General features: G+C 46.8%; 2 protein-coding genes across 4 annotated transcripts in view; one reads left to right on the top strand and one right to left on the bottom strand.

The window, feature by feature from the left end:
- Positions 1-14,086, top strand: part of lrrn3a (leucine rich repeat neuronal 3a) — a 46,784-nt gene extending 32,698 nt beyond the window's left edge. For 2 of the 3 annotated variants that reach the window (XM_078416696.1, XM_078416697.1), the window contains one exon: positions 11,107-14,086. In XM_078416696.1, the coding sequence (XP_078272822.1) occupies positions 11,400-13,529 (2,130 nt within the window). In that variant the 5' untranslated portion in view covers positions 11,107-11,399 and the 3' untranslated portion in view covers positions 13,530-14,086. Of the gene's footprint in view, positions 1-5,724; positions 5,833-11,106 lie in introns of those variants that run through there. The other variant, XM_078416698.1, reaches the window with a different exon arrangement.
- The window catches only part of immp2l (inner mitochondrial membrane peptidase subunit 2), a 274,230-nt gene that overhangs the window by 135,697 nt on the left and 117,117 nt on the right, over positions 1-21,416 (bottom strand). The gene's annotated exons all lie outside the window — the stretch shown is intronic.

The following is a 21,416-nucleotide window of genomic DNA, read 5'->3' as shown; positions in this document are numbered from 1 at the left end:
GGGCAGTTTGCAGCCCAGTGGTATGAATATCGACTTCTCCAACTTTAGATAGTTCCTATGTCCCTCCCTTCCCCTCCCCCTTCCCAGATCTCCCTCTATCTTCCTGTCTCCACCTATATCCTTCCTTTGTCCCGCCCCCCTGACATCAGTCTGAAGAAGGGTCTCGACCCGAAACGTCACCCATTCCTTCTCTCCCGAGATGCTGCCTGACCTGCTGAGTTACTCCAGCATTTTGTGAATAAATCGATTTGTACCAGCATCTGCAGTTATTTTCTTATATTCTCTGGAGAGAAGGAATGGGTGATGTTGTGTTCCACCTCCCACTTCCTCTTTCTGCGGATGGGTTTACTTGGCTCCAGAAATGAAACTATTAAAACAACTCCAAAAGCAAAGATTTCAAAGTAGCTGTTTATTGTGTTTGAAAGAAAGGCTGTTGTGGGCAGCCGCTGTGGTTTGGAAATGCTTACCCCCTGTACAGTGGTGCGGGGAAGTGAAGTTCCCAACAGGGACAATGCCTTGGGTCTTGCATGATCTGATGCACACAATGCTCCAAGTGATGGGATGAGAAACCACCCAATGACCAGTGTAGCTGCCCTACACTGTTGCCGTGACACTGCCCTACACTGTTGCCGTGACACTGCCCTACACTGTTGCCATGACACTGCCCTACACTGTTGCCGTGACACTGCCCTACACTGTTGCCATGACACTGCCCACACCTGTCCACAGTTGCACTGGTCATTACAGCCGGATCCTTCCAAATTAAAAGTAGATATTAAATAAGAGGCAATATTGAGGTGGTGGCGTGTGATCCTAAAGCCTTTGTTGCATCACGTTTGGACATTACACAGATCATGTGAGCTCGATTAGTACCCCCATCACTGGGCTAATCAGTTTGATCAGGGGTGGGCATGAGGGAGGAAGTGGCAATACATTATTCATTACACAAACAGCTAGATGGGCTCCTGAAGAATAGTTACCACTGGCAGCTGGAAGGAATGCTGTCACATTGGGTTTTAGGTAGATGGTAAACAGTAACGGACTGCAATATGCCATTGGATGGCAGAAGGGCAGACTCATGGCTGTTAAATGGTAATGCAGAATGCAAGGTGATATTCTCTGACAGCAAGCACAAGGACAGACGACATCAACTAAACCACGTGGATTTCAGGGATAGAGTGTCATCTAGATTGTTGAAAGTGGCAATGCAGAGAGGGGCATACAAAGGCACATATAATTGGCAAAGCACACTGGATCCTGGCATTCAGACGTAGAGATACCAGAGTGGACAGACAAGCAAGCTGTGTGGAACCTGCACTCAACACTGGTGAGATCACAAGGGCAGCATTTGACTAGTTCTGGCCTCCTGTTATAGGTGGAATGTGAAGGGCCTTCAGAAGGCACAGGAATTCACCCCATGAGTTCCATGGATGAAGGATTCAGTTGTAAGTTAGACTGGAGAAGGAGGTTGGGAGATTTGATGACGAGGGTAAATAGAGGGCAAATGTTCCCAGTAGTGGGGGCTGACTGACAAGGAGTACAGATAATAAAAGCTGGGCCAATGATACAAGGAAGCAGGTAAGAAAACTATTTTCATGCACAGGTTAAGCATGATCTTAAATGCAATGCTTCTGAGAAACAGATCAATTGGATGGTGCTGGAAAGGAAAAGGCAGGGGATGGAACGGGATGAATGGAAGTCAACCGTGATTCAGCATAGGCTTGATGGGCCGAATGGCCTCCTCCCATGCCACCATTCCACAACTTTAGGCCAACCATACGGCCCTCCTCTTCTTGATTTTAGTACGTTTACAATCAGTACCGATGATGAAAATGCAGATTTAATCAATCCATTGTGGGCTATTTAACTTTTGAAATGTATCTACAACACACCAAGTCTATTTACACAACTAGGTAAACAGAGGAGTTGGACAGATCCCTTGCAGGCTGAAGGGACAGCCAGCCACTGGACAGTTACGCAGTGACCCTGATTCTACCCGTGCTGGTGTATCACTAACGCATCATCAAGGAAGTTAAATGCAAGCAACCACAAAATCATCTGAGAGTTAGGAACTAAATCAGCTACTGCATAACACCTCATTCAAAGGGGTAAAACTACCCATTAGCCATTTGGATTCTTCACTCATGCATTTTTATTTGTATTTGTCATGTCCATGTACTGATGTTGCATTGTTCCATGCCCAGGTTTATCCTGCAGCTCTACAATGCATGCATTGCATGGATGCATCAGTGGGCACCAAGGCTGGTGTACTGAGGGACACCTATCAACTGCTGAGTGCGTTCTATTCCCCCTGTGTCAGGGGGACATTTCTACTGTTGTGCGCTATTGAACTGAATAATCCTGCAAGGGACAGATGGAAGCGAGCATATCCGTACAAACTAGCACCTTTCCCCACCACTTTGATCTCTGGGTGTACGGCAGAACTGGCGAGTGGGAGCCCTTCACACACACTCTCTCAGTTTGCCGGTTTTCATACCTTTCCCGAGAAAGGAAATGTTTTCTCCCTGTCCATGACGTTGCCATGGTTACCCGGATGGCTGCTTAGAGCTGCTACCTTCCTGCATGCCAGCCCCTGTAATCTTGTGGTCGATCTGTCAGCATTTCACAAGCAAACTCCTCGTTAATGCGGGGCTGGTGACAACCCAGGATTGGTAGCACTGACAAGGCTGGCTGTTTACTTTAAAGAGGCTACTGATTCTAATTAAGTAGCAGTAATTTCCACCATTTTATGGCTTGAACCAAAAAAAGCTTTGAAACACATAGGTCAGCGTTTGGGAGCAAAGGAAAATTAATGTTGCATTCCCACTCCTCATCAGAGCTCAGCTGCAAAGTTCAGCCTCAATTATGTTCAGTGTTATCCTTCCCCAAGAGGAATAAAAATATCTTGTTTATATAACAAAATCAGAACATCCTGACCCAGTTCTCCCACGCTGGCCCCTCCAGTGAGCTCCAACCTGTCCTGAGTGTGGCAGGGCAGAGAGACCAAGGCAGCTTTTGCCCATGCCTTCAGTGCTAACTGACCCACCACTGAATTGGATTCAATAGAATTGAATAAATTTCATTGGCCAAAGTATGTATACACACAAGGAATTTGCCTTGTTGCACATCAAGGCAATGCTCACGTCAATCAGAGTTTACAATTCATTGGAAATCTACAAACTATTCATTTCAATTATGTATTTGTGCCTTTTTAGAATTATTGCTGAATACAAACAATTGTGGAACACTCTGCCTGATGAGATGTTGTACGAGGTTTGCCGGAGCAGAGGTGGGGCAGGGTGGGGACTGGGGAAACTGTCCCCCTACATCCTGTGACAGTAACAGCAGGGCCTCTGAATCCAACTTACACTTCAGTAAATATCCCATTGCTGCAAATGGCACCTCTTGTGTACATTAGACCTTATCCTTGGCAAAGAGTTGAATGGACACTTTCAGCCCTGATACCTTCACAAACTACACACCCCACACACCCTACACACACTACACACCATACACACACTACACACCCTACACACTACACACCATACACACACTACACACCCTACACACTACACACCCTACACACACCACACACACTACACACCCTACACACACTATACACACCCTACACACACTATACACACCCTACACACACTATACACACCCTACACACACTATACACACTACACACCCCGCACACACACACACTATACACACCCTACACACACTATACACACCCTACACACACTATACACACCCTACACACACTATACACACCCTACACACATTATACACACCCTACACACACTATACACACCCTACACACACTATACACACCCTACACACACTATAGACACCCTACACACACTATGCACACCTTACACACACTATACACACCCTACACACTCAACACACACCCTAAACACACTCAACACACACCCTAAACACCCTACACACACTATAAACACCCTACACACACTACACACACCCTACACACACTATAGACCCTACACACACTATACACACCCTACACACACTATACACACCATACACACACTATAGACCCTACACACACTACACACCCCACACCCTACACACCCTACACACACTACACTCCACACACCCTACACACCCCACACACACTACACACACACCACACACCCTACACACACTACACACTCCACACACCCTACACACCCCACACACACCCCACACACCCTACACACCCCACACACACCCCACACACCCTACACACCCCACACACACCCCACACACACTACACACACCACACACACTACACACTCCACACACCCTACACACCCCACACACACCCCACACCCTACACACCCCACACACACCCCACACACACTACACACACCACACCTACACACACTACACATCCTACACACCCCACACACACACCCCACACACCCTACACACCCCACACACACCCCACACACACTACACACACCACACACCCTACACACACTACACATCCTACAAACACTTCTGCTTTGAAATCCATGTACAAATTACCTTAAACTGATCTGTGAGTGAAGAAATAGGAACTTGAAGGCCCAAAGCCCCTTGAACACACACCTACATCGAACAAGATCGCAAGATCATGATTCAATATTCCCTTCCTGGTGGACCATAGTAGTTCTCATTAATAACAAACTTTCTGGGCTAGCTTTTATTCTGAAGAACAGGTATCAGAATCAAGATAGACACAAAAAGCTGGAGTAACTCAGCGGGTCAGGCAGCATCTCTGGGGAACATGGATAGGTGACATTTCGGGTCGAGACACTTCTTCAAAATCAGGACATGGTTTCCACCTCAGGTGATGCAATGTTACACACTTTCCACGCTGCATCTCTAAACTAAACTAGAACAAGTACGGAACCAACAATCTGGGCACATCGAAGGTAGACACAAGATGCTGGAGTAACTCAGTGGGTCAGACAGCATCTCTGGAGAGAAGGAATGGGTGACGTTTCGGGTTGAGCCCTTCTTCAAACGCCACCCATTCCTTCTCTCCAGAGATGCTGCCTGTCCCACTGAGTTACTCCAGCATCTTGTGTCCACCTTTGATTTAAACCAGCATCTGCAGTTTTCTTTCCCACACAATCTGGGCATGGATTATCCCACTGGGATATGGGCCGGGATCAGCACTGGGTTCATCACAGTAGCAAACGTATGAAATGGGAGCCATTTCAGTGATTGTGTAATCAAGCTGGTGTGTGTGCATCACAAGGCATGTCCAGCAGATCAAGTACAAATTACAGTCTGTGGTTCCTTCAATCTTCTACATTTCAAGCTGAAGTTCAAATTAAAGAGAGTACTGAAAATTGTGCCCAAGGAAGACATTTGTTTTGAAACAATATAATGTCTAAAGTTTTTATCACCCGCTCTTTGCCAAATTGTTTCTTGAACATAATGGCACGGTCATTGACACATCATGAAGGAGAAAGCAAATACTGTGGATACCATAACTGCAAGTAATATAAGTAATATAACTGCAAGTAATAGCCACAATTACTTTGTCGGCAGCTTCCTGGGCACTGCAATCTCATTTTGCTCAACGTTATTTTTGTCTTAAACGTATTAGCCACAGAGTGTACACCCTTTACTGTCCCTCTCACCCAAAGTCTGATTGCCTGTTTAGGTTCCTGCACTGGGTTATTTTCTATTTATTCTAATGAAAGGCTCGCTGATGGTAACACAGTCGAAACCTTTACTGCCTCAACATCAGTGACAAACAGATTTGGAGCAGGTTGTGTACTTGCCTGAAGACCAAGCAGCCTTCATATTGACAGCCCTACTCACCTAAAGGTACAGTTACATTTTTGAGCATCTTCCGAGTTCTCTTCCTGCCATCTTGGGACACTGAAGACAACCAATTAGCTGCTTCCTTCCATTCACCCCATCTCATTGCCGTCTGCCCATAATCTCCACACTCACCAAACGCACAACCTAGGTTCCATGTCTAAAGTGCCAGCCACTTGAGAGGAAAGGTTTACAGGGATATGAACCAAACGCAAGCAGGCCGATTCAGCATAGATAGGGTGTGTTGGTCAGCATGGGCAAGTTGGGCTGAAGGGCCTTTTCCTGTGCTGTACTGTTTTATATTCTATGTAATGGCTCCCGCATGGTACCTCTGCAACAGCAGAACATTGGGGGATGCTGTGGGGAGAGAAAGGTAACTATCTGAAGATAGACACTAAATGCTGGAGTAACTCAGCGGGTCAGGCAGCATCTCTGGAGAGAAGGAATGGGTGATGTTTTGGGTCGAGAGCCTTCTTCAGATTGAAGAAGAGAAAGGTAACTGTCTGGTCAGGTGAGGTGGAACAGTTGAAATAGATCCACTGTTTGGGCTACAATCCAATTTATTGTTTTACCTCTGTTACAGATCTCAACTTTCTGTATATTCGTTTGCAACATGTTTATCCATTTCCTTTTCAACCAGATTCAATGACACATGAAAAAATCATATTGCCATTTTAGTTTGCTTTTGCTTTGATTATTTGTAGTGTTTTGATTTTCTTGCCTTTTCACTCTACACAGTTACAATTGGATTCATAATCAACGTATAAATGTGCTTCATGAGCCGGCAGGGCTGGCTGACAGCCTGAACTGCCAGTGTTGTAAACGCTAGTGTGTGGTCAGTCTTGGTTCTGCCGTACAATACAGAATAAAGCAGCTGCATATTGTCCACAGAGGTGGACAGATACACCTTGCCCTTATTGTTGTTTGTCTAGATGTTACTGGAGTAAAGCAGAACTGGCATTGATTCTACAATTATCAGCAGAGTGCAATATTACTGCAGGTTGCGTGACTGCTGCGTAGCAACCACAACAAGGCGCTAACAATGTGAATTGGCAGCAAGTGAGAATCGTGGTGATGGCTCAACATATGAAAGAACAGACCGTGACAGGGAGAATGTGGCTGTAAAGTGGGCTAGAGTGAGACAGCGTGGAAACAGGCCCTTCAGCCCAACTCGCCCACACCGGCCAATATGTCCCAGCTGCACTAGTCCCACCTGCCTGCGCTTGGCCCATATCCCTCCAAACCTGTCCTATCCATGTACCTGTCTGTTTCTTAAACGTTGGGATAGTCCCAGCCTCAACTACCTCCTCTGGCAGCTCGTTCCATACACCCACCACCCTTTCTGTGAAAATGTTACCCCTCAAATTCCTGTTAAATCTTTTCCCCTTCACCTTAAACCTATGTCCTCAGGTCCTCGATTCCCCTACTCTGGGCAAGAGACTCTGTGCATCTAACCCAATCTACTCCTCTCCTGATTTTTTCCACCTCAATAAGGTCACCCTTCATCGTCCTGCACTCCAAGGAATAGAGACCCAGCCTACTCAACCTCTCCCTGTAACTCACACCCTCTAGTCCTGGCAACATCCTTGTAAATCTTCTCTGTACCCTTTCCAGCTTGACAACATCTTTCTATAACAGGATGCCCAGACGTTAGTTACAGATATTCATGTTGAATCGTGTTGGGATCGGGGCATTGCTGCAAGACCAACATTGTGTATCCTACAGTGGGAGATGCAGACTGTCTGACTGGACCCTCACAAACTGCCTCAGCGGGTCAGGCAGCATCTGTGGAGAACATGGATATGTGACGTTTCACAGAGTGCTGGAGTAACTCAGCGGGTCAGGCAGCATCTGTGGAGAACATGGATAGGTGACGTTTCACAGAGTGCTGGAGTAACTCAGCGGGTCAGGCAGCATCTGTGGAGAACATGGATAGGTGATGTTTCACAGAGTGCTGGAGTAACTCAGCGGGTCAGGCAGCATCTCTAGTTGGAGATTGCTGGACACAACTGCAGTGCAGCTTTGATGGTGCATGGAGTGCATGGTGAAGCTGTCTGCTGGGTGTCAGTGCGTAGCTTTGCTTTGTTGTGGACGGTGTAGAAAGCTGTTGCTGTCACACTCATTTACATAAATGGACAGGACTCCATCACTGCAGCATTGTGCCTTGTGATGTGAAGCAGTGGGTCAATCACCAGAGGGGAGCAGAGGGGAGTAAGCACTGTGCCTTGTGATGTGATGCAGTGGTCAATCACCAGAGGGGAGTAAGCCTTTGACCTGCAGTGGAAACCAGGGTATTCAGTGGTGGGTCTTCAGGATGTGGATGGTGCCAATGCCATTGAGTGCCTGGTGTGGACGGCTTGAATCTCCCTTGTTGGGTACTTATTGACCCGTGCCTGAATGTTGTCTGGGTCTAGCACTGTGCACACACAGCTTCATTCAGTGTGGGGCAGTGAGTGGAGCTGAACGTCAAGCAACCATCAGTGAACATCCCCACTAGGACCTTGTTGTGGAAGGAAGGCCATCGCTGAAGATGTTGGTACTCAGACCACTGCCCTGAGGGTCTGTGGCAGTGATCGGCAGCAGCTTAACTTGGGCCTCAGCAACTTCACATCATCTCCAGGTGCTTCTAAGCCAACGGGAAATGTGTCTTCTCATTTCTGACGGGAGTTTTGCTCCTGCTTGTACATTCTCCCAGGGGCAACAAGCAAATGTTATCTCATTATGTTCCAGATCAAATTTATATTTACTCATTACTTCTGTCTTCATTGATTTGCATAACTGTCGTTGTCCAAACGATATAAAATGCCTGATTCGCACAGTGGAGCAGGCTCACATATATCACTGCTCTCAGCCCTTGATTCACCTTTAACTGCAAACCGTTCAGTGCCTTTGCCCTGCTCTCTTTAAAATAAAAGCTTTTGCTTCATTGTCAAAATACCGTTCAAGGTCAGTCATTTTGAGTTAACTTCACTCAGAAATTCATGGCTCAATCTCCATTTCTCTGTAAATACCTTGAGAATGTTCTACCTCTCCTCCAGTGGTAGACTCATATCCAGCTACATGACCATGGGCTCACAAATAACAATACTCAAGGGATGCTCAAATAGTATCTTCCCCACAGAACAACGCATTTGTGAACAGGCTCTCTGTAAAACCACCACGGCAGACTCCTTCAGATGACCAACCCTTCCAAAAGCTACTGCCAGGATACAGCATTTAATAACAGGTTCCCTTACACAGCTTACACGACTGCCAGGATACAGCATTTAATAACGGATACATTACACAGCTTACACGACTGCCAGGATACAGCAGAAGAAGGGTCTCGACCCGAAACGTCACCCATTCCTTCTCTCCTGAGATGCTGCCTGACCTGCTGAGTTACTCCAGCATTTTGTGAATAAATCGATTTGTACCAGCATCTGCAGTTATTTTCTTATATTAACGATGGGAGAGTTGAACTTGCAAAAATATAAGGATGATAATAGACAATAGACAATAGGTGCAGGAGTAGGCCATTCAGTCCTTTGAGCCAGCACCGCAATTCAATGTGATCATAGCTGATCATTCTCAATCAGTACCCCGTTCCTGCCTTCTCCCCATACCCCTTGACTCTGCTATCGTTAAGAGCTCTATCCAGCTCTCTCTTGAATGCATCCAGAGAATTGGCCTCCACTGCCTTCTATCATCATATCATATCATATATCTACAGCCGGAAACAGGCCTTTTCGGCCCTCCAAGTCCGTGCCGCCCAGTGATCCCCGTACATTAACACTATCCTACACCCACTAGGGACAATTTTTACATTTACCCAGCCAATTAACCTACATACCTGTACATCTTTGGAGTGTGGGAGGAAACCGAAGATCTCGGAGAAAACCCACGCAGGTCACGGGGAGAACGTACAAACTCCTTACAGTGCAGCACCCGTAGTCAGGATCGAACCTGAGTCTCCGGCGCTGCATTCGCTGTAAAGCAGCAACTCTACCGCTGCGCTACCGTGAGGCAGAGAATTCCACAGATTCACAACTCTCTGACTGAAACATAGAAAATAGGTGCAGGAGGAGGCCATTCGGCCATTTGAGCTAGCACCACCATTCAGTATGATCATAGCTGATCATCCAAGATCAGTACCCTGTTCCTGCTTTCTCCCCATATCCCTTGATTCCGTTTGCCTTAAGAGCTATATCTAATTCAAAATAAGTTTAAAAATCCCAAGGAAATGTTTTGTGAAAAGCTGAGCACTCGCACACGTAAGTTTTTCCTCATCTCCGTTCTAAATGGCCTACCCCTTATTCTTAAACTCTGGCCCCTGGTTCTGGACTCCCCCAACATTGGGAACATGCTTCCTGCCTCTAATGTGTCCAACCCCTTAATAATCTTATATGTTTCAATAAGATCCCCTCTCATCCTTCTAAATTCCAGTGTATACAAGCCATCGCTCCAGTCTTTCAACATACGACAGTCCCGCCATTCCAGGAATGAACCTAGTGAACCTACACTGCACGCCCTCAATAGCAGGAATGTTCTACACCATACCACAATAGTGGGATAAAGAGGGATGGATGATTGATCAGGGTAGGTTTGGCAGAAGGCAGAACTGCAGCCCAAGCTAACAAAATGGGAATCTCTCTCTACACAGGAGCAAACACTGGGCAATGTGCACAAAACATGTGACATCTGAGCAGCACAATGTTTGAATGAGTTTAATTAAAACAACAAAGATTCATTTTTAAGCAAGCAAAAGGATCTTAAGCTATTGGTTTGAATGGAACAACTAAAACTGAATTCCCAAAGTCTCATTTACCTGCCTGACTCGCTGAGTTACTCCAGCACTCTGTGAAACGTCACCTATCCATGTTCTCCACAGATGCTGCCTGACCCGCTGAGTTACTCCAGCACTCTGTGAAACGTCACCTATCCATGTTCTCCACAGATGCTGCCTGACCCGCTGAGTTACTCCAGCACTTTGTGACTTTTTATGTAAACCAGCATCTACAGTCCCTTGTGTCTACAATTTTCTACATGTCAGTGCATAATTTCAAACAATTGGAAGTGTACTTGGTGAATAATGAATCTGTGAATGTTTGGGAATGAGATGTCATTCATTGGGCACAATGCCCTGCTCATTTGGATTTACTTTTATCATTATGTACCAGCCTTCCTTGAAAGCCTCGTGTAAAATATACATGCATTAATATAGACGAAGCCTGTTTTTGTACAAGTGTGGACACATGACTCAATTCTGTCTGATGAGAAAACATGTGCTTTTTTTTGTAGGCAATTCCGCTCATTTTAAAGGATGTTCAAGAAAATCGGACGATAACGGGAAAATAAATGATGTGCACGGCCTCCCAGAAACTGAGGGAGTTTGGTCCTGGTTTATCAGTCTGACTTCAGAGAGCGTCGCGCTGTTCCCACACTCAGTGTTCATGGCATCGCTGGGTAAGGTGATTGAGAGGACAGGGAATATATGAGACTGCAAACGTACAGGGCTGAGTAACACACGCTGAACACCAGTAATTACACAATCTTTACAGGGCCTGTTCCGGTGCAGTGGAAACCAATTCAAGATGAAGGATGCATCATTCACTGCTAACTTTGTTGTTGGGCTGTTGGTCAGCGTAATAGTGCAGATTGCTGGGAGAAATATGGACTGTCCACAGCTATGTGTTTGTGAAACTAGGCCATGGTTCACACCGAGATCCAGTTACATGGAAGCTCCAACAACAGACTGCAATGACTTAAACCTGCCATCAGTACCACACACCTTCCCCCCTGACACACAGGTTTTATTGCTGCAGAGCAACAACATCTCAAACATCCAGAACAAACTGGACTACTTGACCAACCTGACAGAGATCGACTTATCCCAAAACAGTTTCCTGGCCATCCATGACATTAACCTGGGGACCATGCCTCAACTGCTATCCTTGCACCTAGAGGAAAACTGGCTGACCGACCTGCCTGGCAGCTGCTTGCTGGGGCTCAACAACCTGCAAGAGCTGTACATCAACCATAACCATATCTCCAGCATTGCATCAGGAGCATTCACAGGCCTTGGCCATCTCCACAGACTACACCTTAACTCCAACCAGCTGACAGTCATCAACAGCAGGTGGTTTGAGGCAACGCCACGCCTAGAGATTCTCACGATTGGGGAAAACCCCATCTCCCACATTGGAGAGCTGAGCTTCCAACCACTCAGCAACCTGCGCAGCCTGGTTCTAGCTGGAATGCAACTATCCCAGCTGGGGGAAGGCACTCTGATCGGCCTCAACAGCTTGGAGAGCATTTCGTTCTACGACAACAGACTGGTCAGTGTTCCCACTGCCGCACTTCAGCGAGTGCCCAATCTCAAATTCTTGGATTTGAATAAAAATCCTATTGAGAGAATCCAGCGAGGGGATTTCAGAAACATGTTGCATCTGAAAGAATTGGGCATCAATTACATGGCAGAATTGGTTTCCATTGACTGCCTGGCCCTTGATAATTTGCCAGAGTTGACAAAGATTGAAGCTACTAATAACCCAAAGCTCTCATACATCCATCCGGATGCATTCTACAGAGCTCCCCAACTGGAAACACTGATGCTGAACACCAACGCACTGAGTGCCCTATACAGGGGCATCGTGGAGTCATTGCCCAGACTGCAGGAGGTCAGCATACACAGTAATCCCATCCGCTGTGACTGTGTCATTCGCTGGATCAACACGAACAAAACACACATCCGCTTCATGGAGCCACAGTCTTTGTTTTGCTTTGACCCTCCAGAATTCAAAGGGCAACACGTTCGAGAAATTCCTTTCAGAGAAATGACAGAAATGTGCCTTCCACTAATAGCCGCCCAATGTTTCCCTTCGAAGGTAAGCCTGGGCAGCGGAGGCTCAGTGTCTCTGCACTGCCGAGCCACAGGCCAGCCGGAACCAGAGATCTACTGGATCACCCCGGCTGGCGATAAGCTGCTGCCCAACACTGCGAGCGGCAATTACAACGTGCACCTTGAGGGCTCGCTGCATGTTGGCAACATCAGCACCAATGAGGCTGGCCTCTACACCTGTGTGGCACACAATCTGGTGGGAGCAGATTTGAGAACGGTGCTTGTAACAGTGAACCAGTCGGTGCTGCCACCCACCAATGAAACAGTGAACGCCAGGGTCAATGAGGTGGCCACACATTCCATCCTCGTCTCCTGGAAGGCCCTTCCAAATAGCCTGGCATCTAACGTCAAGTGGTCTCCCAAAGCAGATTCCAATATCCCAAAGGTTACTTACACTGCCAGGGTTCCAACAGATACACGTGTATATAACGTAACACACCTCCACCCCAACACAGAGTACCAGGTCTGCATTTACATGGTTAACATTAACCAACAAACCCAGAAGAAATGTCTCAACGTCACAACAAAAGGTTTGCCTTTGGCCTCCCAATCGAACCGGGAAAGAGCCATCACAGCACCCCTGGCTGGCCTGGGGGCCATCGTCCTTGCCAGCTGCATCATGTCACTTTACTTCTGTGGCACCTGGAGGATGACGTACAATTGCAGGCAGAGTCATTTGGAAAAGTACATACAGAATAAAGCCATGTTCCCCACAAACACATTCTACCCTCCTCTCATAAACATATGGGACAAAGAAAAAACAGAGAACGGGCCCCTGGAACTGAAAGCCACTGTTATTGATGTCTCAGCAAACTGTTCCTAAAACCTTTTGTAAAACAGAATGTAAACAAAAAAGCCAGTTGTAACTGGACTACTTTTAGATGTTGGGTACAGATGAACAGAGCACAGACCCTGCTCACAGTGCTACACAGGGCAGGGGGAGAATGACGCACGTACCTTAGTGATTGGGGAGAGTTAGCTCCATAAAGAATAGCAAGAGAAGGAAGCACTGATCAACCACAGCAGGTCACAGAAACCCCACTTGCTCATGTTCCATTCAGTCAACAGGATTGGTACATTGGCACTCTGCTGTGTGTGTGGTGAAGGCTCCTGTATTTAACGATGTCATGTGTAACAGTAGTGGACTGCACTCGTGGTCTCTGAGCAATTCCTCCTGTACCGTTGTACTCAGTACGTTAGTGGGCAGCTGTTTAGAAGCTGAGCTGTTTAAAGTAGAACGTCACGTGTGGTGTTGCTGGATGGATGTAGTCCATAGACTAGATCTCACTGTCAGCACAAGAAATATGTCAAACACATTTTTATGGAAACAAAATGAACATTTTTGAATAAACTCACAATTATGTCTGGTTGGCTTTTAAAGTGTTGCAAATATTATTTTACCGATCCAAAAGCATGTAATCAATCAGCTACAAAAACATTTATTTTACAAACAAATACAAAAGAGTTATGAGTGGAAAGAAGGAGCATCACGGCAGTGCAGCGGGTAGTGCAGCTGCCCCACAGTGCAGCGGGTAGTGCTGCTGCCCCACAGTGCAGCGGGTAGAGCTGCTGCCCCACAGTGTCAGAGACCCAGGTTGGAGCCTGGCCTCGTGTTCTTACAGCGACTGGGTGGGTTTTCTCTGGGTGCTCCGGTTCCCCCCCACATCTCAGACGTGTGGATTTATACGTTAATGACCTTTGTGAATTCCTAGTGTGACCCAGTGTGCAGGGAGTGGATGAGAATGTGGGATAACATGGGACCAGTGTGAGCGATGGTCGGCATGGACTCGGTGGGCCGAAACGCTGTATCTTTCAATCAATCAAAAAAGGGCTCTGAACTGAAACATTGGCCGTACATTTCCTCCACAGATGCTGGCTGACTGGCTGAGTTACTCCAGCACCTTGTGTTTTGATTAAAGAGCTAAACATGAATTACAGTTTCATCTAATTGGCACCTAGCCTTGAAATAATAGTCGGCTTGTGGCGTTATCTATTCTTATTGAGGTGAATGAAGCATGTAATGTTTTTTCATTAACTGAGTGAGGTTCACCATATTTCAACCTGATTCCATATGTATTCCTTTCACAGTACAGAAGCTCAAACAGCACAACAGCCTCTGCTGGTCAACTCTTTACAGAAGCATAGATATTTCCCACTGATCACTTTGATAATCTGATATATTTATCACAATATCATTTTTCTAGTTGGTTTAAGTTTTCAACGAATTGGTGCGTTTTTGGAGAGGAGTCGGGTCCATAATTTCACGTTTGTCTGCAGCAACTGGAAGGATTAACACTGCTCACTTGTGCAATGCACACCCCTCCAGAAGCGAGACTCACAAGTGACTAATCACTGCTGCACACAACGTGAGGTGAGAATTGATCAGGTAGCTTTGGTCATACATCACGGCAGATTTCAGCACCTTCAGCATTGGGCGATTTGTCAAACACATGAGGTTTAAAGTGCAACCTATCACGGTGGAGGCAGTGAACAGGGCCCCAGCCCTCTCTCACCAACCCCTCCTCTGCTACACTGTTAAAGGCAACAGGCCAAAAGGCACAACATGTCAGTTGTGCAATGTGTCAGCTCCACAAATTAAATGTAAGGCACCACAACTGGTCTATGGTGATCACAGTCAGCTATTGAACATTTATACAGGTCCCAAAAAATATCATGCAAACTGCACTCATGCAATACACATGAAGTGTACTTGCTCAAATTATCTGCCCAGATACACCCCCAACATCTGCCCAGATACACCCCCAACATCTGCCCAGTGGAAACATCCTCCACATCTGCCCACGGATACACCCTCCACATCTGCCCAGATACACCCCCAACATCTGCCCAGATACACCCTCCACATCTGCCCAGATATACCCCCAACATCTGCCCAGATACACCCTCCACATCTGCCCAGTGGAAACATCCTCCACATCTGCCCACGGATACACCCTCCACATCTGCCCAGATACACCCTCCACATCTGCCCAGATACACCCTTCACATCTGCCCAGATACACCCTCCACATCTGCCCTGCGGAAGCATCCTCCACATCTGCCCACAGATACACCCTCCACATCTGCCCAGATACACCCCCAACATCTGCCCAGATACACCCTTCACATCTGCACGGCGGAAACATCCTCCACATCCGCGCAGATACACCCTCCACATCTGCCCACAGATACACCCTTCACATCTGCCCAGATACATCCTCCACATCTGCCCAGATACACCCTCCACATCTGCCCAGATACACCCTCCACATCTGCCCAGATACATCCTCCACATCTGCCCTGCGGAAGCATCCTCCACATCTGCCCAGATACACCCTCCACATCTGCCCAGATACACCCTCCACATCTGCCCAGATACATCCTCCACATCTGCCCTGCGGAAGCATCCTCCACATCTGCCCAGATACACCCTCCACATCTGCCCAGATACACCCTCCACATCTGCCCAGTGGAAGCATCCTCCACATCTGCCCAGTGGAAGCATCCTCCACATCTGCCCAATCAGGACAACTTCAAGATCTTCTGTGCTTTATTTAAGACCCCCTCATCTCCAGTCGATACAATCCTCTCCCCATAGAACCATTTTCATGGTTAACTCCAGAGCCATGAGCTTTTATTTTCCACATTAATCTTTGATTACAAGATTAAGATGACACAACACAATGCAGCTTGATAAATATTACTGCTTTTTAAATGTTGTTTAATTTATAGAGTCAGATAGCTTGGAGACAGGCCCTTCAGCTTAACATGCCCATGCTGACCAGCCACCCCATCGACACCAGTCCCACCTGCCCGCGTTTGGCCCAGATCCCTCCAACCCTTTCCTATCCATGTACCTGTCCAAACGTTTCCTGAACAATGTGGTAGTACCTGCCTCAACTACCTCCTCCTGTTCCTGTTCCAAACACCCACCACCCTTTGTGTAAAACAATTGCCCTTCAGGTTCCAATTAAACCTTTGCCCCCTCACCTTAAATCTACAGCATGTCTTCTGGTTCTTGATTCCCCTACTCAGGGCATTCACCCTGTCCAATCCTCTCATGATCTTATGCACCTCTATAAGATCACCTCTCATCCTCCTGCGCTCCCAGCCTGCTCAACCTCTCCTTGTAGGTCAGGCCCTCTAGTCCTGGCAACATCCTCCTAAATCTTCTCTGACCCTTTGCAGCTTAACAGCATCTTTCATATAACAGGGTGAACAAATCTATAACAGGTGACCAAATCCGTTAGTAATGTGGTCATAATTGAGTTTTGTTCAATGAAACATATCAAAGTACATAAAAGGCAACTTTTTAAAACATATGGTTAATTTAAACATGCAATTCTGTTTTTTTTGCACCTTACAAACAGCAAACTGGAGACTGATGTCATGATGTTAATTTGAGAAACTGATAAGATTTTTGACATTTCCTTCAATACGAATATCTGTTGAATGCTTGTTTCAAATTTGCCAAGTAACGATTAAATTTAGCCTTAAAAAACTAGTCACAGGTCCTCACTGTTTGCCACCGAGTCATATTGGTTGTTTCAGAAATTATCTGTAGCAGAAAATGTCATTTAGTTTGGAAATGCAGCACGGAAACTGGCCCTTCGGCCCACCGAGTCCGTGCTGACCTCTGATCACCCGCGCACAAGTAGGACTGAGACAAGGAGACATTTCTTCAGAGGATGTGAACTCTCTGCCTTTGAAGCTACTGAGGGTGTCGCTCAATGTAATTAACATCCTAATTATTATTCACAATGGAATATGGAGAGAGCAGGGATATTCCCATTCTTCACCAGCCTGCATAATGCAACTTGGTGGCTACCACTGGATGGCAGAAAGGAACCGTATGTTGTGTTTATGAGCCTTTGCCACTCATTGCCCGGGTCCCTGCACTTCACAGTTCCACATGTTCTACATGGCACAAAACCTCCTCCACATCAAACCAGCACACAATCAATATTTAAACAACTGTAGAAGTATGGTTTAATGAAATACTGTCGCCAGTCAGTCACAAGGGTATTGAATTGAATTTTAACCCAACCTGGCTCACAGGTAATCCCAGGGCCATCAATGTGGTGACTCCTACCTGCCTCCTTGCTTTAATTAATGATGGACCATAAATGGACAACAAACATCAGAATTAATATGCAGTCTCCTTATACCAATATAATAACAATCTAGACATGTAGTGGGAGATCAACAATGCTCCTTACACACAACCTGTGCTCACCTCCAGAAGCACTGTTCATTGGGCATTATTGATTTGCCCCTGGAATGGGCGAACTACACACAGAGGGTGAACACTCTTCCTATCTCACCGACAGAGGTGATTTACATTTCTAACATGGTTAGTCATTCCTGACCATTCAGACACAGAGCTAACCAAAGTTAGAAAGTATAATTATACTGCAGCCTAAGATGAGACATCGTCATTTACCATGGAGCTTTAGATGGGTGGGTGGGGAAGTCATGAAGCCAGGGATTACTGATGCAGCCCAGTGCTGCATACAAGGAGCTGTCCACCATTCATATTCCCACTGGGAATCTCTGCCAGCACAATGTAAACCCAGGTGGGTTCCCACAGGAAGGCATCCTGATGGGTCAGGGCAGTGTACACTGACCTTTATCCACCCAATGCCCATTTACATTCATGTGAAGTTCCTGCCACATGCGGCCTCCTCCTCTCACACCAGCACCCGATGAATATTTAAACAAAATCTAGAAAAATGAATAATTGAAACATTTCGTATATAAATGTGACCTTTCCCCAAAATTCCTGTCAATTTCTGACAGGAAATATTCTTATAATCTTGCAGCAACAGAACAGAGTTTCCTGATAAGTCAACCTGTGTTCTTGCCCTCTCAGAGTGGCCAATAACTGCCCAGGGAGAGGACAGAGTTGGGGCGCGGCGAGGGGGGCAAGGGGGGGATGGGAGGCGAGGGGTGTGGGCAGGGGCAAGGCAAGGGGGGCAAGGGGGGGATGGGAGGCGAGGGGTGTGGGCAGGGGCAAGGCAAGGGGGGCAAGGGGGGGATGGGAGGCGAGGGGCGTGGGCAGGGGCAAGGCAAGGGGTGGGGGGCAAGGGGAGGGATGGGAGGGAATGGTGTGGGCAGGGGCAAGGCAAGGGATGGGGCGAGGGGCAAAAGGTGGGGAGCAAGGGGTGAAGGGTGTGGGCAGGGGCAAGGCAAGGGGTGGGGGGCAAGGGGAGGGGGTGGGGCAAGGGGAGGGATGGGAGGCGAAGGGTGTGGGAAGGGGCAAGGCGAGGGGTGGGGGGGCAAGGGGAGTGGGTGGGGGGCAAAGGATGAGGGTCAATAGACAATAGGTGCAGGAGGCGGCCATTCAGCCCTTTGAGCCAGCACCGCCAATCAATGTGACCATGGCTGATCATGCACAATCAGTACCCCGTTCCTACCCTCTCCCCATATTCCCTGACTCCGCTATCATTAAGAGCTCTATCTAACTCTCTCTTGAAAGCATCCAGAGAATGAAAGAAGAAATGAATGAATGAATGAATTAATTAATTAATAAGTTTATTGGCCAAGTATGCAGATACAAGGAATGTGCCTTGGTGCTCCGCTCACAAATGACAACACAAACATACAGTTAACATTTAAGAATAAAGCATAACCACATCAAAACAATAAGGATACAACATTATGGTCTAAACATGTGGGTGAAAATAAACCAGAGCAAAAAAGAGACTCCAGACTTTGGTTATTGACTAGAACTATCACTCATGGAAAAAAGCTGTTTTTATGTCTGGCTGTGGCTGCTTTAACAGTCTGGAGTCGCCTTCCAGAGGGAAGTGCTTCAAAGAGTTTGTGGCCGGGGTGAGAGGGGTCAGAGATGATCTTGCCCGCTCGCTTCCTGGCCCTTGCAGTGTACAGTTCGTCAATGGGGGGAAGGTTGCAGCCAACAACTTTCTCAGCTGTGCGAACAATTCGTTGCAGCCTCCGGATGTCGTGCTTGGTGGCTGAGCCAAACCAGACCATGATGGAGAAGGTGAGGACGGACTCAATGATAGCAGTATAGAATTGGACCATCATTGCCTGTGGCAGATTGTGTTTCTTCAGTTGCAGCAGGAAGTACATCCTCTGTTGGGCCTTTTGACTGTGGAGTCGATGGTGGCCTCCCATTTAAGGTCCTTGGGGATGATGGTTCGAAGGAACTTAAATGACTCCACAGATGTGACTATTGTGTTGATGATGGTGAGTGGGGGGAGGGGAGGGGGAGATGTCCTAAAGTCTACAATCAGTTCCACTGACTTAAGAGCATTGAGCTCCAGGTTGTTGCGATGGCACCAGGATGCCAGCTGTGTCACTTCCCATCTGTAGGCAGATTCCTCCCCATCCTGGATCAGTCCAATCAGGGTAGTGTCATCTGCAAACTTGAGGAGCTTGACAGAGGAGTCTGTGGAGGTGCAGTCTTTGGTGTAGAGAGAGTAAAGGAGAATTGGCCTCCACTGCCTTCTGAGGCAGAGAATTCCACAGCTTCACAACTCTCTGACTGAAAAAGTTTTTTCTCATCTCCGTTGTAAATAGCCTACCCCTTAGTCTTAAACTGTGGCCCCTGGTTCGGGACTCGACCAACATTGGGAACATGTTTCCTGCCTCTAGCGTGTCCAATCCCTTAATAATCTTATATGTTTCAATAAGATCCTCTCTCATCCTAAATTCCAGAGTATACAAGCCCAGTCGCTCCAGTCTTTCAACGTACGACAGTCCCGCCATTCTGGGAATTAACCTAGTGAACCTACGCTGCACTCCTTCAATAGCAAGAATGTCCTTCCTCAAGTTTGGAGACCAAAACTGCACACAGTACCCCAGGTGTGGTCTCACTAGGGCCCTGTACAACTGCAGAAGGACCTCTTTGCTCTTGTACTCAACTCCCCTTGTTATGAAGGCCAACATTTCATTGGCTTTCTTCACTGCCTGCGTGGGTAGGGGGCAAGGGGCAAGGGGTGAGGGCAAAGGGGCAGAGGAGGAAGGAACCAAAAGATTAATTACACGTTCGGGTTATAAACAAATGAAACTAAAATTTAAGCAAGATTCTGAGCTAATTGATCATTGGTTTCATCCACCTTAACGTTCAGTAAGGGTAAATATTTCAAGGCACATCAGGATCTACCAAGCCTCGAACAAATCAGTAATTCACTGAAATGCATCTGTTTTATGGAAATGTGTTTCCCATCGTAATGGCCATGCCGTTGTATTCTTTGCAAATTGCCAGTTGGCAAAGAAGCAGTTACAGTGCCCTCCATAATGTTTGGGATAAAGATGTACAGGTTTATAGGTTAATTGGCTTGGGTTTGTATACTAGGTATAAGTGTAAACTGTCCCTAGTGTGTGTAGGCTTGTGTTAATGTGCGGGGATCGCTGGTCGGTGCGGACTCGGTAGGCCGAAGGGGCCTGTTTCCGATCTCTATCTCTGAACTGAACTTAAATGAAGAGTTTTCTTTACTGAAACAAATGTACTTCATTTACTCCAGCAGTTTTATGGGCTTACGTGAACCATTTGCTCTTGTTTGAAGATGTTTAAACACTGGACAACTGGATTTACAATCTCACCACAACATAATCCATCCCACTCCCTGGAACTCATTCTTCATGGAGTATGCATTATACTTTCCAATAAAATAACAGATCCATGAACTGTCTTCAAGTAGTTTAATCAAAGCCAATCACCAACCCATAATCACAGGAAGAT

This window comes from Rhinoraja longicauda, chromosome 20 (genome assembly GCF_053455715.1).
Source record: "Rhinoraja longicauda isolate Sanriku21f chromosome 20, sRhiLon1.1, whole genome shotgun sequence".
Classification (NCBI taxonomy): Eukaryota; Metazoa; Chordata; class Chondrichthyes; order Rajiformes; family Arhynchobatidae; genus Rhinoraja; species Rhinoraja longicauda.
Note: the sequence above shows the minus strand (reverse complement) of the source record. Positions and strands in the feature narration are given on the sequence as shown.